Consider the following 13,544-nt stretch of genomic DNA (forward strand, 5'->3'; position numbering starts at 1 on the left):
GCCGCCGCCGCCGCCGCCGCCGCCGCCGCAGCCCGGCCCGGACGTCAGCGCGTGCACCTCCTGTGGGTGCGGCGGTCGCGTTCGCACGCGGACTGGATCCCGCAGGAGCGCCTGGACGAGCTGGTCGAGGCGGGGCTCAACCTCGTCGTGCCGGAGCCGACGAACGAGGCCGGGAGGCCCGACACGGCGGGCTTTGTGCGAGACATCTGTGAAAGCCATGCGTCTTTTCGCGCGGGCTCCGGCGGGGTGGGTGTCGTCGTTTCCGGGCCGGACGGCATGAACCGCGAGGTGCGCAACGTCTGCGCCGCTGCCATCGGGGACGGCGTTGATGTCAGGATCGCGGTCGAGAAATTTGGGTGGTGAAGCGGTGTTTCTTGTTTTGCGCCTTTGTTGGTACTTGAGGTATGGTCAATTCCATTCCTTCCGTTGGTATTCGACCAGTAAAGCGTGGTCATCTGATGTCGAACGCTCCAAGCCATGTTTTTGTAAGCATGGCGGCCCAACGAATGGGCCAACGGAGAGCCCCCAGCGGAATGCACAGGGATTTGGGTTGGCGTGCTGACAATGCTCCAAAGCCATTTGATGCACAAGCGCCCACTACCCCACACCACGATGAAATCACCGTGTTTGACGGGCCGGTCTTTGGTCCGGCGGCATAAAGCCGCTGCGGCGGACACGGATTTAGAGGGCCTTGAAGTCTTGTCTCCGTCACCTGAATCGGACTCTCCCGGATATGACCCACATCCGCCCGATAAATCGACAAGGTAGAGGGGAATAGCGCAATGTATCGAATATTTAAAACATCTGGGCAGCCTGTTCCTGGCCGAGTTGAAGATGCCTCAACAACCCAAGCTGTCTCCTGATTCTCAGCCGATTACTATCACGCAAGATCTGTTAATCCTGAACAAACTCATCCAGCCCAAATGGCCCCCTCAACCATTATCCTGATCACTGGTAAGCCGCAACCACCCTTCCACAACCCCATTCCTTCCCCTGCGGTATTTGGAAACTGACATCAAGTTAAACCTCAAAGGCGCCAACGTCGGCGTCGGCTTCGCGTCCGCCAAGGTCATCGCCAGCGCCTCGGACAAGTACCACGTCTTCGTGACGGGGCGCAGCCTCGAAAAGGCCCAGAACGCCGTCGCCAAGCTCGAGGCGACGGGCGAGCTCAAGGGCACCGTCTCGCCGCTGCAGCTCGACGTGACGGACCTCGCGTCGGTCGACGCGGCGGTCGCGGCGGTGGACGCCAAGTTTGGCCGCCTCGACGTGCTCGTCAACAACGGCGCGCTGGGCTTCATCAAGAACGAGGCTGGCGAGGTCGACGCCGGCGCCGGCATCGAGGAAGTCTTCCGCGTCGTGCTCGCCACCAATGTCGCGGGGCCCTACACGGCATCGCGCAGGTTCAGGCCCCTGCTCGCGAGGTCGGCGGACCCGCGCATCGTCCACGTCTCGAGCGTCATGGGCTCCATCGCCAGCACGCCGGCCATGGCCGAAGGGTACAAGCGCTTTGGCGAGTCCGGGATCCCCTACGCCGTCAGCAAGGCCGCGCTCAACATGATCTCGGTCGTCGAGAAGACGGCGTTCCCCGAGCAAAAAACAAAGATCTTTGTCATGTGCCCCGGCTTCGTCGTCTCGGAGCTGCGCGGCAGCGACGAGGCCTCCCGCTCCGGCTGGGGCGGCGCCGGCGACCCGGCCGTGTCGGGCCAGACGCTGCTCACCCTCATCGAGGGCAAGCGCGACGCGGACGAGGGCAAGGGGGTTCTGCACAAGGACGGCGTCCACCCTTGGTAGATGGTGGCCGCTGTTGAGCCTTGCTGTTGATTGGGGTTGGTGTTGGTTGGGATATTCATCTGTCCTCTATGGACTGCCTGAACCTTTGTTGGGTATATAGCAAGTAGCATCAAGACGCGTTTTGTTTCCTCAAGTTCCGAGAGCATAAATCGCCCTCCTCCCTTCTAGAAGTAGCCCTTCCTCGAAGCAAGCCATTTCTGCCAGCACTCAGGCTTCGGCTCGAGCTTCGGCTCGGGCCGAGCAGCGCCGACAGTGTAAATGCCTAGAGGTACCTAGGTAGGGAGAAAGAAAGTTTAATACCTGAATCAGTATCCCGCACTTTCTATGGAGGTGAAAAAGACATTATATGGCTGGAGCCGTGAACCCCACGTCCATCATACCAGAAAGGTGCTAACTCTTTCAACGGCAGCAAGGGTCACTCCAGTGCAACCAGTTTCATTCTGTCGCATTTAGCCTGAACCCCCAGCGCGTCGTTCCTCATTCCCCCTGCCCTACAGTTATTGCCACCTGAGCTCACGTCCTGTTCACCGCAGCTAAGCCCGTCGTCATCACGTATTAGTCCCCAACACCAGCCACAAGCTTTGCTCTCGTGTCCCGTCGGGTGTTTGGTGCCTCGGCCAACGGCACCAGGGTGTTTGAAATACCCGACGAATCATTGTGCCGGCGGTCTCTCATCACAGCCGGCATTGGAATCCTCACTAGATGCGCACCAACCATGGCCCCCCGTTCCCCGCACATGCACGGCCACCTCTTGTCCGTACCCCAAGCCGCCCAGTCAAGAGGCGACATAGCTTGTTTAAGTAGCATTCTAGATCGTACCTCGGCAACTTCCACCAATGAGCGCCGTCCCGCGCCCTTCTCACATCACCTCCCCCGCATTGGCCGCTCTTGCAGGCCGCCAATGGCTCGATGGAACGTCTCGACCCAGAGGGCTCCAGGATACCACCTCCCCCGCCGGTGCCGCTCCCCCATGCACATAGGGTGGTAGCCACATACTGGCGCATAACTGACGGTAGTACGAACCTCCATGCTGGCAGCCGAGTGGTTAGTGATTGGGTGGTGTTTGTTGGATGAGGGGAAGATGCGGAGGAGGAGGAGGAGGAGGAGCAGGCCATGGAACGTACTTTCATAAGACAAAGACCATCGAACCCCGTCTGGGAAGATTCATGTCATGTCCTGCACACACTCTCCTAAGGCACCCAACATTACCGACGGGCATCAGTGTCACTAGCCATGTCCAACGAAGCTAGACCGGCGGGCGCCACCTCCGGGGGCGGCGCGGGAGACCTAAACATCGAGCAGGGAGGACCGAACCAGCGGTTCAGGCAGCTCAACGATGCTGGTCTCGACGACAAGGTGCTCATCTCGGAAGCGCAGGAAGGCACCAGGCACGAGCACAGTCTCGGCCTGGTCCAGGGCCTCAAGGCCTACAAGCGCGCCGCCTTTTGGAGCGTCTTGATCTCTTGCACCATCATCATGGAAGGTGAGCTGGCCGTGGAGACTATTGACCAAGATAGTGGATGAGGCTAATAGGGCTACTTCGGGACTAGGATATGACGTGGCGCTGCTTGGATCTTTCTTTGGGTATGTATGGCGATTGTGTTTGAACATGTTGCCCCCTTTCCCTCCTTGATAGATGATTCCATATTGCAACATGCACAGGGTAGTCACAGGAAGAGCTGACCGAGATCCTTCCTAGATACCCCCAGTTTCGGCTAAAATATGGGGAATACCTCAATGAGGAGAAGGGGTGAGTCCATCGGATCGCTGGACCTCTCCCATAATCACTGACATGATTCGTTATATCCTCCTAACAGGTATCAGATCTCCAGTGGATGGCAGCAGGTTAGAACTCCCCTTTCTCACGGTCATATTAGTTTTCTTTCCTCTTTTTTAGCAGCCGGATCTAACCAAGACGTCAATAGGCCTTCAACAGTACGATAGATGCTCACTAGCAAGCAATCCCTGGAATCGTCCACAGCTGAGTTTTGTGAATGACTGACACGCAAAACCGTTAAACAGTCTCCAGTGCCCTGGCAAATATCCTCGGGGCCTTGTTGAACGGCTACTTCACCGCCAAGTACGGACATCGCAAGGTCATCATGCTCTCGCTCGCGGCCCTCGCCGGCTTCATCTTCATCGTCTTCTTCGCGCCCAACATCCAGACCCAGCTGGCGGGCCAGATCCTCTGCAACATCCCCTGGGGCGTCTTCGCCACGACGGGGCCGGCCTACGCGAGCGAGGTGACGCCGCTGGCCATCCGCGGCCACCTGACGGCCTACGTCAACCTCTGCTGGTGCATCGGGCAGTTCATCGGCGCCGGCGTGCTCGCGGGGCTCGTCAGCCGCGAGGACGAGTGGAGCTACAAGATCCCCTTCGCCATCCAGTGGGTGTGGCCCGTCCCGCTCTTCGTGGCCGCCTGGCTCGCGCCCGAGTCGCCCTGGCACCTCGTGCGCGTCAACCGGCTGGGCGATGCCAGGCGCTCGCTCGAGCGCCTGTCGGACCCGGCCGAGCACCCCAACCTCGACGAGACGCTGGCCATGATGGTGCAGACCAACAAGATGGAGATGGAGGAGCGGGAGGGCGTCACGTACTGGGACGCCTTCCGCGGCACCAACCTCCGACGCACCGAGATCGCCTGCGTGGGCTTCCTCTCGCAGATCACAACCGGCGGCGCGCTCTGCTACCAGGGCACCTTCTTCTTCCAGCAGACGGGCATCCCGGACCGGACGGCCTACTACATCGGCCTCGCCGGCACCGCCATCGCCTTTCTCGGGACCTGCCTCTCCTGGGCGTTCATTTACAAGCTCGGCCGGCGGAGGATCTGGCTCATGGGCCTTTCCGGCCTGGTTGCCATCCTCTGGACCATCGGGTTCCTGGCGCTGCCGGAGCAGAACCTCCCGCTCGCCTGGGCCCAAAGTCTACTCTGCGTTGTCTGGCTTGGCGTATACAGCTTGACAGTTGGTCAGTATCAGGCTTCGGGATCTGTCGAGTTTGGCAGATAAAGACTAACCCCCGCTACAACCGGAAACAGGGCCAATCATCTACACGCTGGTCGCCGAAATTGGTAGGGACTTTCGCAGCGAGACAAATCGGCCGTATCTGTCGCTCTGCCACTAACCGGGAGCTGAAAATAGGGTCGACTCGCCTGCGAACACAGACCATCGTGCTGGCTCGAAGCACCTACTACGCTGGAAATATTATTGGCAACGGGACGCTGAATGTAAGAGCTCAATTCCTGTCATACGGCGCGCACCCGCTTTTGTGTGAAATACAAGAATTAACAAGACTGTACAGCCGAAAATGATATCCCCCGGCGACTGGAATCTCAAGGGAAAGACGGTATGTGAACCCCCAAAATCAAAACACACTCGCCTCTTGGATGGGCTCTGACCTCGGCGGTCACCGACCCGTCTCCCAGGCCTTCTTCTGGGCAAGCGTCGCCACCCTGACCCTCGTCTGGGGTTATTTCCGCGTGTTCGAAACCAAGGGCCGAACATTTGGCGAGCTGGACACAATGTTCCAGCGTGGGGTCACTGCCCGGCAGTCGGCAAAGTACAAGCTTGAAGTGGATGATATGGCCATGACCAAGTCCAAGACCAACGATTCCGCTCCGGCAGTTGCCGAATCAAAGCAGCAGTGATAGGGATGGTGATAGAAACGGTCAGGGGGTCAACAAAGGGGTTGTTGATGTCACAACTTCCACCCAGAGACGTCGGAGCAAGACTGGGCGTATCGTATGGCCTTGAGGTCTGCTAGTGATTGGGGATTTACCACGAGTGGATATTGGATACCATCCTCGTTCACATCTTTCTGTAGTATTTCTTGCCGAATACATACTCATTTGGTAATCGGCTGGTGCTGTGGCCGAGCTAGTTCTCGACGTAGTCTCGTTGGCTCCCTGCCGGGACCTGTAGAGGTACCTGCAGAAAATGATGGCCTTGATTGGACCCGCTCGTATAAATGCCCTTGAGGGCAGCGCTGGTTGGCTGTAGGAACACGAGATTTCGAACGAGCCGGCCACAGCGGTTGGCGGGAACATCAGTGGCACTTGAGGACATGACGTGACGGCTACTGCCAATCAAGCTTAAATTTGGAATTGATCGCTGCTGCCTGGGAGGAGCCGCATTGGCTTTGTGGAGAAACTACAAGCACGTCTAGTTGAGGTAATCCTCGTGCTCGCCGAGATTGCCGAGAATTCCAGCCTCCCAGCATCGCCCACTCCACGACAACGGCACATGACGGAAACGACAGTGAAATACATCATGCGACAGCCTCAACGTCTTGACCGCCTCGGAGATGACCTTTTTCGACGGCGGTACAGAGCGCGCCTTCCGCCGACGTTGCAGGGGGCGACGGCAACGTGGCATGGCTTGGCCCTCGCCGGCGAGCGGCGGCGACATGGCGGCGAATCCGATCTGACTTGTATCCCCGCCCCATGTCTGCATTCCCAACCGTAGCTGAGACACCTCTGCAGCTAGATCGATGTAAAAGTCACATCGAAAAAAGGAAAGCCAGGGGGGGAGGAGGACGTATTGGTACATCGGCCTCGTCACCTTGTTCCAAATGCCTAATCCATATTTGTGATCGCCCTCCCCGAGGTGAATCCGCCCCCGCCACCAACACGAGGCCCCCCCTCCCTCGGCACCCTACTGGGCCATCAGCTTCGGCTACCGACCGGGGTATTGGCGGCCGGGTGATCCGTTAGCTCTATCCCGAGATGCGGGCATCGTTCGAGCCATGCTATCCTGCGCCCCGGAATAGCACCCTCCCCAGAGGTCCGCCAGCCTGGTCGTGGCAGGACCTGCATAGATGGTTACGCCCCAGCCTGGCGCCTCCTGCAGGCACCGCCGCCGCCGTCTCGCTGGTCTCCCCGCCGAAAGCTGAGAGTATTGCATCGTTGCTCGTATTCCGTGCGTCCAGGGTCGGACAGGCCCGGTGGCGGGAACGCATTTCTCCCACAAGCACTTGTATAAATATCGACCGCAACCTCCGCCTTGGACTTATGGCTCTCTTTTCGAACAGCGCCCACGCTTGCATCAAGATCCCAACAGGAAACCGGCTTCGACAAGAACCTTATCCCAACTTTTCATCAAGTCCTTCGCTCAAATTCCTCAAGATGAAGTTCGTCGCCCCCGCCACCCTCCTCCTCTCGACCGCGGCCGCCATGGCCATCGAGCCGCGCCAGGCCCCCGACAACGTCTTCGTGACGGTCACGAATCTGCAGTGCCAGCCCCACGGCACCACGTGCTTGTAAGCCGCTCTTTCCCTATCCCGTTTTTTGAACACAAGTCCCTCCTGACAATGCCGCCTCCTACCCCTCCCTCCTCCAGCTACACCTTCGAGGTCCGCTCCTCGCCCGGCTCCGCGCCCCTGGTCTGCAGCGCCCGGGCCCAGGCGGCCGGCACGATCCCGTCGCTGCCCAACGAGCCGTGCGCGGACCCCAACGCCGTCTTCAGCTTCGAGCGGCAGGGGGCCGGCAAGCCCGCCTCGTTCGACATCACCTGGACCTCGGACTGGGCCCGCGGCGTCCAAAAGGTGCACGGCTCGCACGTCTTCTCGAGCGCAGACTTCAAGACGGACAACCTCGGCACCCAGTCCTACGTCGGCGCCAAGGAGTTCACCATCAGCGGCCTGACCACCACCCTGGTGATCCGGGACTAAGCGGAGGGGGAGACGGGACCAAGACGGGAGGGAGACATGATTTATGGCCTTGTGGTCCGCCGAGACAGAGACCGGCGACGGATGAATGTTATGTTCCAAGTATAAAGAGATAATTATGTGATAATCCACCATGTATCGCCCCACACGCGCGAGTATGCATCTCCAACAACAGCTACCTACCTCGCCACATGGGCTATATACAAGAGGCTGGCACCACATCGGCCGAACTTCCCCCCCGCCTAGCAGGTAAAGACGGCCGGCCCGGCCGGGGTGTAGCTCCGGGCGTTGTACATGTTGACCAGGATGCCCGGATCGGTGGCCTTGTAGGCGCCGGGGAAGGAGACGAGGTTCGAGGGCTTCTTGGAGCCGCTGCCGCCCGAGACGTTGATCTGGGCGCACGAGATGTAGAACTGCGCGCCGCCGACCGAGCTGGCGCCGTGCAGGGCGTTGTGCTCGATGCGGAAGAGGTACTGGAGGAGGGGCGAGGGAGGTTGTCAGACGGGGCACTAGTTTGGGTAATAGATGGGCCAAGTGGCACGCTTACCTCGCCATTCTCGATGCACCTCGGGATGGTGAAGGACGCCGACGCCTTGTCTGTCGCGAAGCACACGGTGCCGTTAGAGAACCGCCGACTGGCAACACTCTTTTCTGTTTTGTTTTTTCTTTCGTTTTTTCTCTTCTCCATCAAACCCAAAGCAAAACTCACTGTTGCTGGCAAACTGCAGCCCGCCGTTGCTCCCCGTCGGCATCTCCTGGTAGACCTTGAACCAGGCCTGGCCGGACCCGTCCCACGACGCGGCCGTCTGGCCGGCCGGCACCTTTGCCATCCAGCCGCTGACCGGGCCCGGGTGGAAGATGTTGGGCGCCGACTGGAAGGTGAGGGAGCCGCCGGCCTGGACGCCGTACGTCGACGCCGAGCTGCGCCCTCCCGCCTCGAAGCACCGTATCGCCTGGCTGTTTACGTCCTGGACGGGGCCGTTGGACTGCCAGTTGGCCGTGCGGCGCACGTACTGCCAGTCGTTGGTGCCCGAGATCTTGGGGAACGTGTCTGGGGGGTTTTGTTTTGTAGGAGTCAGCCGTAGTAACAGCCAGTCGGTTCCAAAAGGGGAGGGCTGGACCTACAGTGTCCCGAGACCGCCGTCACCAGAGCCAGAGTAATAATGGACGCCCTCATGATTATTGTTGGGACCAGGTGGATGCAGCCAAAACTGTCAAAAAATACGTGATAATCTTCCGGAGAGACGAACCGAGCGGGATATAGATTTGCAGAATAGAAATTCCCCGGTGTCAGGGCGTTGCAGCAAAAAAAAGGTGACCGCCACAACACACGGATATATAGAAAGAGAGGCAGAACCTCCGACCCGAAAGGCCAAGCCGCCCTCACCAGCCCAAGAACATGATAATACCCCCCGTGATGTGGACGGCTGGCTCGGCACTCACCCACCATGACATGACAGTCAAAAAATAGATTGGCGATAACAAAAGAATGGCCGCGATGGCTCCCCACCTCTCCCTTCCCTCCTCAAGACGTACGCCCCCGTCACCTTCTAGATGCGCGCGCCGTCGACCTCGGAAAAAAGCTCCGAGGGCCACGGCACTTCCCAAAGCGGCGCTAGCGTCAAGTCGAAATAGATTGCCTTCGGCTTTAGCCAGCAGGGGGCCCGGTTAAAGTCGAAATCGTCGACCACGAGATAGAGCAACCGGCGCGCCCCCCAGGCACGAGGGGTATGGGAGGGCTACATATTAATGGTACACAGCACGGACGCGCCCATGAAAGAAAACCTGGCACCGGTATTGCTGAGGTAGCACAGCAGTCTGGGGGACAGCCGTGTGGGGTTCCCCGGAACCACGGCTCAGCTGCCGAGGCTCTGCGGCAGCCGAGCCGTGGCCTGGACGGCAGTCCGCCACAGATTTGGACATGCTCGGGAGCAGGCACTGCGAGACAGACCCTCTTGGCACGGCTCGATCGCTCCGGCAAACCTCAGCTGCCAAGCGAGGCACGTTCACGACTGCAGGTCAGGCTTCGTGTCGGTCTGCGTGTTTTCGGAGTTGAAAGCAGCAGCCCAACAAAGCGGCCTCGGCATGAGCAAAACGAGATATCGGATTCCAGCCATGGCCGGGTATATGATCTAGGTAAAAAAAAAAAAACCATTTCCTCCCGACTCCTTGTTTCCAGTTCTTTCCTACCCAAAGCTCCGGCGTTGGTCTCTTTGTAACGAGCCAGAAAGACGCGAAAGGGTGTGGTATTAAAGCGTCGGAATGGAGAATGAAAACAGAACAAATTGGAGAAGCTAGATGAACGGGAAACAACGATATAATTCAGACACAGTCCTTGTAAAATGGGATGGGGAGGGGAAGCAAAGCGCAGGGTAGCAATGGTGAGAATGCGTGACCGACATCCCAGCTGAAGGGAGAAACGCCGCGTGCGTGTAGGGCGTATACTCGTGAATCGTGAGTAAATGCTTTCAATGCTGGATCGAGCGCGATAGATACCAGTAAAAGGCGTACAAATGCCAGGGTAAATGAAACAGGGGTGGGAAAAAAAGACTGATCCAAAGAATTGAAAGCATAAGAGACAATGTGGATCGTGCCACGAGGCTTATTTGGGCTCAGGAGCTCCCGGCGATGCCCAGGCCGAGCCCTCTCGCCGCAGACATGCTGCCGCTCACGGGTGCGTTTGTGCCCGTTCGCTCCCTCATCCTGCGCCCTTCCATCAAGCCGCGGAGGCCCCTCTTCTGCAGTCCAATGACGCTGCTCAGCTCTCCGTCCCACACCTCGCGGGCGGCACCTCTCTCGCTGTCGAGCTCCGAGCTCCACTCGCTGCCGGAGACGCTGGTCGTGGCTGACAGCTCTGCGCTCTCGGGACGCTGCGCCCCCACCCCACCGTTGTGGAGTCTCATGTTCGCCGCCTGGCCCGTGAGAGCGCCAAGGCCATCTTTTCCACCAACTCCGAGCCCGCCCATGCCTATAGAGTCTGTAGGGCTCAGCGGGTCCAGCTGGCCGCTTGGCACAAAGAAGTTGGGGTTCAGGGACCCGTCGATACCCCGGCCACCACCGGCAGCCATGGCCGTCGCGTTGAAGACGGCCGCCGCGTTGCGGCTGTCGAGCAAGGTATGGAGGCGCTCAACAACAGCCTCAAGCAAGCCATCTATCCTGTATGGGCGCGCTATCTGCAGAAGGCTGCAGAGGATCTGGGGTGTGCAAAGCGGCGAGCTTGGCGGCGCCAAGCTGCTGGTGTACAAGAAGTGCAAAAGCGCCTGCAGGGTCAGGTATGTGTGGGGCAGGTACAAACACCGCGGCCTTGCGTTTGGCGGAAGAGTCCTCGGGGTCGGCGACGAGTTTAGTGTGGTCAGGTCCGCCGGCGGGCTCATCAAGCCCGCAGAGGCTCCAGAGATGCTAGTGCCGGCGGTACTTGGTGGTTTGTTGCTGGCCGAGCTTGAACCCGACGTCATGGTACCCATCGACATGTTGCTCTCCATGGTGTTCCGGCCACTGGAATGGGTGACAGTGTTGACCGACGCGCGCATAGTCGCGCCAGGCGTTGACCGTAGCGTAATGACATCGTTGCCGTCCTGCGTCGCCGTGCCCTCGCGCAGGAGCTGGACGAAATAAGGTCCCCATCGTCGAGCAACGATGCGGCTGTTGACGGGAATGCGCTCGCCCCCGATGCAAAGTATGTCCATGTCTGCAAGCTCGCGCATAATCAGAGCCTTCTCGCCCAGCTCTTCAGATGCCGGCGAGTGCGACCGACCGCCGGCCGTAGTGCCGGCCTTGCGAGCAAGACTGAGGCCGGGCCCGGTGTACGGACTGCTAGCAGAGACGAAGCCAGACATGGGCGCGGTTTTTCTCGGGTTGTCATAGAACCCGAACGCTTCCAGCTCCACCATACAGACGTTGGAAAAGTTGATGCGCCGGTGGTTGTAGTCGTCCACCAGGCTTCGCTTTCGGTTGCCCAGAACCACAAACGTGTTTCTCCTGTTCCATAGGACTCCCCTGTTCCAACTTCCCTGACTGAAGACGCTACCCCCAGCGTCAATCTTGGACCAGGTCAGGTTTCTGAGGTCGAGCGCCCAAAGGGCATACTCCTGTTTCGAAGACGTAAGGTACGTGCCGCTAACGACAAAGTGCGTGTCGATGACACCTCCGTTAGGAAACCGCAGCCCGGGAGGGGAATAGCTTCCCGACATGGGCCTCTCCGACAACGAACCGTCGGTGCCTCTTATTTGTAGCTCCAGCTTCACGTCGAGGAAGTTGTAGTTGGAGTAGATCAGCATCGATGATCCGGGCTCGCGGGCCTCGTGGCTGATGCTGTCCTGCCTCATCATTCCACCGGCATTCGCCTTGCCGATCTTGGCGGTAACCGACGGTAACAGAGGTGCCACGACACTCCGATAGGCGCCGCAGCTTTTTCCGAGGGGCTGCGTGGAAGTCCACTTGAGGCTCCGAAGGTTGAATACACTGATCTGCTCGATGTAGTGATTATTCCCGTCCTGGCCTCCAACCACAATCATCTCTGCGCCACCTGTGCCGTCTATACTGATTCCGATCCTGCCTTCGTTGATACCAGTTGACGGGTTGTGATGCAAGGCTGAAAGAGGCGCCTTGTGGGAAGCGAAATTGGCCGACGAGGGCAGCACGCAGGCGCAATGCGCGTACCGGCCCTGTGGCGCATCTTGTGTGGGAATGGAGGTCCATGTCTTGGTTGGCACGTCGTAGATGTGGACGTCCGACATGACAGAGACCTCGGGCTGCTGTTCCTGGCCGGGTGAAGATTGGCTCGGCGAGGGTGACATGCCTCCGTAGCAGACCAGCTTCGTGTCGCCCAGTGGGCACATGGAATGGAAGTATCGCGGCGGGGGCAGGTCACCTGTTGTATCGAGCTTGGTCCAGTGCCGCCTAATAAGATCCAGCTCGTAGAGGTCAGAGGTCAGAGGCGCAGGCCGACTGCGAGACAATATCCTGCTGCCGAAAACATAGAGCTTGTCCCCGAGGATAGTGGTAGTTGCCCCGACGAGGGGATGGGGCTCCTTTCCCGTCGTCCTGTGCACGTTGCACATCAAGCCAGAGAGGTGCGATGAGCCGGTAGACGATAGAGTTCCCACGGCAGGGCCGATCGACGGCGCCCCTCGTTGTTGTTGCTGACCGGCCTGTGGCGAGGGCCCGCCAGACGAAGGGCCGCCACTCTTTGGCGTCAGATTCTCTCTCGGCTCATCGTTCACCTCCTGCCGCGACAGGCTCGCAAAGCTGCTACTCATGCTTAGATCGCCGGGCTGGTTCCGGTGGAGGCCTTGACGCAGTGGGGGCATCTCGACGGACGAAATCGAGTTCATGGAGCTCATCGAGTTCATAGAGGCCATCGATTCCATAGTATTCGTCCTTTCCATCTTTGGCCTCTGCAGTCTTTCGGCCAGCACCCCGGCTAGGCTGGCGTGTTGCGGCACAGAGTTGGTGGGGGTCGGTGTGGCAGGCGTGGAGGCGGGGTGCGGCGGGGGCTCGGGCAAGGGTTTCTCAAGACTGGTCTGCAAGCTCAGATTCCGGACATGTTGATGCGCCTGATCTTGTATTCTCGAGGAAAAGGACTTGAGACCGCGCTGGGAGGGCTGGCGGGTCAGGCGGGCGATGTTCTCTTGGCTCTTCTTGAAGCCGCGGTAGACGCCCGAGAGGATATCGGACGGGGATTTTACGGAGGGCACCACCGATCGTTCCTCGTTCTCTGAGTCTGAAAAGTAGGAGACGTCGCCTCCGCCGTTTTGGCCTGCATCGTTCATCGCGGGTCAGTTGAGTCCTGAGACTCGGTCCTACAACGTCCAGGCCAGACCAGCGACGGCGCAGCTCGATCGGTGCTGCGGCCGGGGTGCAAACAAGGTGCGACGGGCGGGTGGTGAAAAGAGTACAGGGAGGCGGACGAGCAGACGGGCAGACAGACAGGGAGGCACACCAGGGCAGACCGACGGTAGGTATACGTGTTGGGAACGAATCGAGGGCAGAAATGTTCAATCCCCGTCCCACCGCCAAGATCGGGCGCCGTGTGGACGCGAGGCGCTAATCAGGGCAGCGAGGGGGGGGGGGGGGGGGGGGGTATTAGGAAA

General features: G+C 59.5%; 7 protein-coding genes across 7 annotated transcripts in view; 4 read left to right on the top strand and 3 right to left on the bottom strand.

Annotated features, from left to right (window-relative positions):
• GGTG_09794 (hypothetical protein) overlaps window positions 1–363 on the top strand; it is a gene marked incomplete at its 5' end in the record, with an annotated part of 2,234 nt that extends 1,871 nt beyond the window's left edge. The window contains one exon of the mRNA XM_009227653.1: window positions 106–363. Coding sequence (XP_009225917.1) covers window positions 106–212 — 107 coding nt within the window. The 3' untranslated portion in view covers window positions 213–363. The remainder of the gene's footprint in view (window positions 1–105) is intronic.
• Window positions 364–829: 466 nt separating this feature from the next.
• Window positions 830–2,003, top strand: GGTG_09795 (short chain dehydrogenase). Its single transcript, XM_009227654.1, has 2 exons — window positions 830–954; window positions 1,034–2,003. The coding sequence occupies exons 1-2, from the start codon at window positions 924–926 to the stop codon at window positions 1,789–1,791; spliced, it is 789 nt and encodes a 262-aa protein (XP_009225918.1). The 5' UTR covers window positions 830–923; the 3' UTR covers window positions 1,792–2,003.
• Window positions 2,004–3,024: 1,021 nt separating this feature from the next.
• Window positions 3,025–5,434, top strand: GGTG_09796 (maltose permease MAL31; the record flags this gene model as incomplete). Its single annotated transcript, XM_009227655.1, has 10 exons — window positions 3,025–3,274; window positions 3,342–3,375; window positions 3,491–3,541; window positions 3,609–3,636; window positions 3,717–3,726; window positions 3,814–4,755; window positions 4,826–4,858; window positions 4,929–5,014; window positions 5,089–5,133; window positions 5,213–5,434. The coding sequence occupies 10 exons, from the start codon at window positions 3,025–3,027 to the stop codon at window positions 5,432–5,434; spliced, it is 1,701 nt and encodes a 566-aa protein (XP_009225919.1).
• A 428-nt stretch (window positions 5,435–5,862) lies between these two features.
• On the bottom strand, window positions 5,863–6,252 carry GGTG_09797 (hypothetical protein). Its single transcript, XM_009227656.1, has one exon. It carries the CDS (start codon window positions 6,237–6,239, stop codon window positions 5,949–5,951), a length of 291 nt encoding a protein of 96 aa, XP_009225920.1. The 5' UTR covers window positions 6,240–6,252; the 3' UTR covers window positions 5,863–5,948.
• Window positions 6,253–6,799: 547 nt separating this feature from the next.
• On the top strand, window positions 6,800–7,731 carry GGTG_09798 (hypothetical protein). The gene is made up of 2 exons (XM_009227657.1): window positions 6,800–7,044; window positions 7,125–7,731. The coding sequence occupies exons 1-2, from the start codon at window positions 6,911–6,913 to the stop codon at window positions 7,453–7,455; spliced, it is 465 nt and encodes a 154-aa protein (XP_009225921.1). The 5' UTR covers window positions 6,800–6,910; the 3' UTR covers window positions 7,456–7,731.
• GGTG_09799 (hypothetical protein) lies at window positions 7,695–8,791 on the bottom strand (the record flags this gene model as incomplete). The annotated part of the gene is made up of 4 exons (XM_009227658.1): window positions 8,578–8,791; window positions 8,162–8,503; window positions 8,000–8,049; window positions 7,695–7,925 (listed from the first exon to the last, which is right to left on the bottom strand). Exons 1-4 carry the CDS (start codon window positions 8,627–8,629, stop codon window positions 7,695–7,697), a joined length of 675 nt encoding a protein of 224 aa, XP_009225922.1. The 5' UTR covers window positions 8,630–8,791.
• A 747-nt stretch (window positions 8,792–9,538) lies between these two features.
• Window positions 9,539–13,544, bottom strand: part of GGTG_09800 (hypothetical protein) — a 5,362-nt gene continuing 1,356 nt past the window's right edge. The window contains exon 2 of the mRNA XM_009227659.1: window positions 9,539–13,210. Within this exon, the coding sequence (XP_009225923.1) occupies window positions 10,065–12,839 (2,775 nt within the window). The 5' untranslated portion in view covers window positions 12,840–13,210 and the 3' untranslated portion in view covers window positions 9,539–10,064. The remainder of the gene's footprint in view (window positions 13,211–13,544) is intronic.

This window comes from Gaeumannomyces tritici (genome assembly GCF_000145635.1).
Source record: "Gaeumannomyces tritici R3-111a-1 unplaced genomic scaffold supercont2.5, whole genome shotgun sequence".
Lineage (NCBI taxonomy): Eukaryota > Fungi > Ascomycota > Sordariomycetes > Magnaporthales > Magnaporthaceae > Gaeumannomyces > Gaeumannomyces tritici.

Excerpts from the sequence above, each read along its gene's own strand:
- GGTG_09797 (XM_009227656.1), bottom strand. The coding sequence starts at position 6,239 with ATGCAGACATGGGGCGGGGATACAAGTCAGATCGGATTCGCCGCCATG.
- GGTG_09798 (XM_009227657.1), top strand. The coding sequence starts at position 6,911 with ATGAAGTTCGTCGCCCCCGCCACCCTCCTCCTCTCGACCGCGGCCGCC. Across the intron at positions 7,045-7,124 it reads CCCCACGGCACCACGTGCTT|CTACACCTTCGAGGTCCGCT; the intron begins GTAAGCCGCTCT and ends TCCCTCCTCCAG.
- GGTG_09795 (XM_009227654.1), top strand. The coding sequence starts at position 924 with ATGGCCCCCTCAACCATTATCCTGATCACTG. Across the intron at positions 955-1,033 it reads AACCATTATCCTGATCACTG|GCGCCAACGTCGGCGTCGGC; the intron begins GTAAGCCGCAAC and ends TAAACCTCAAAG.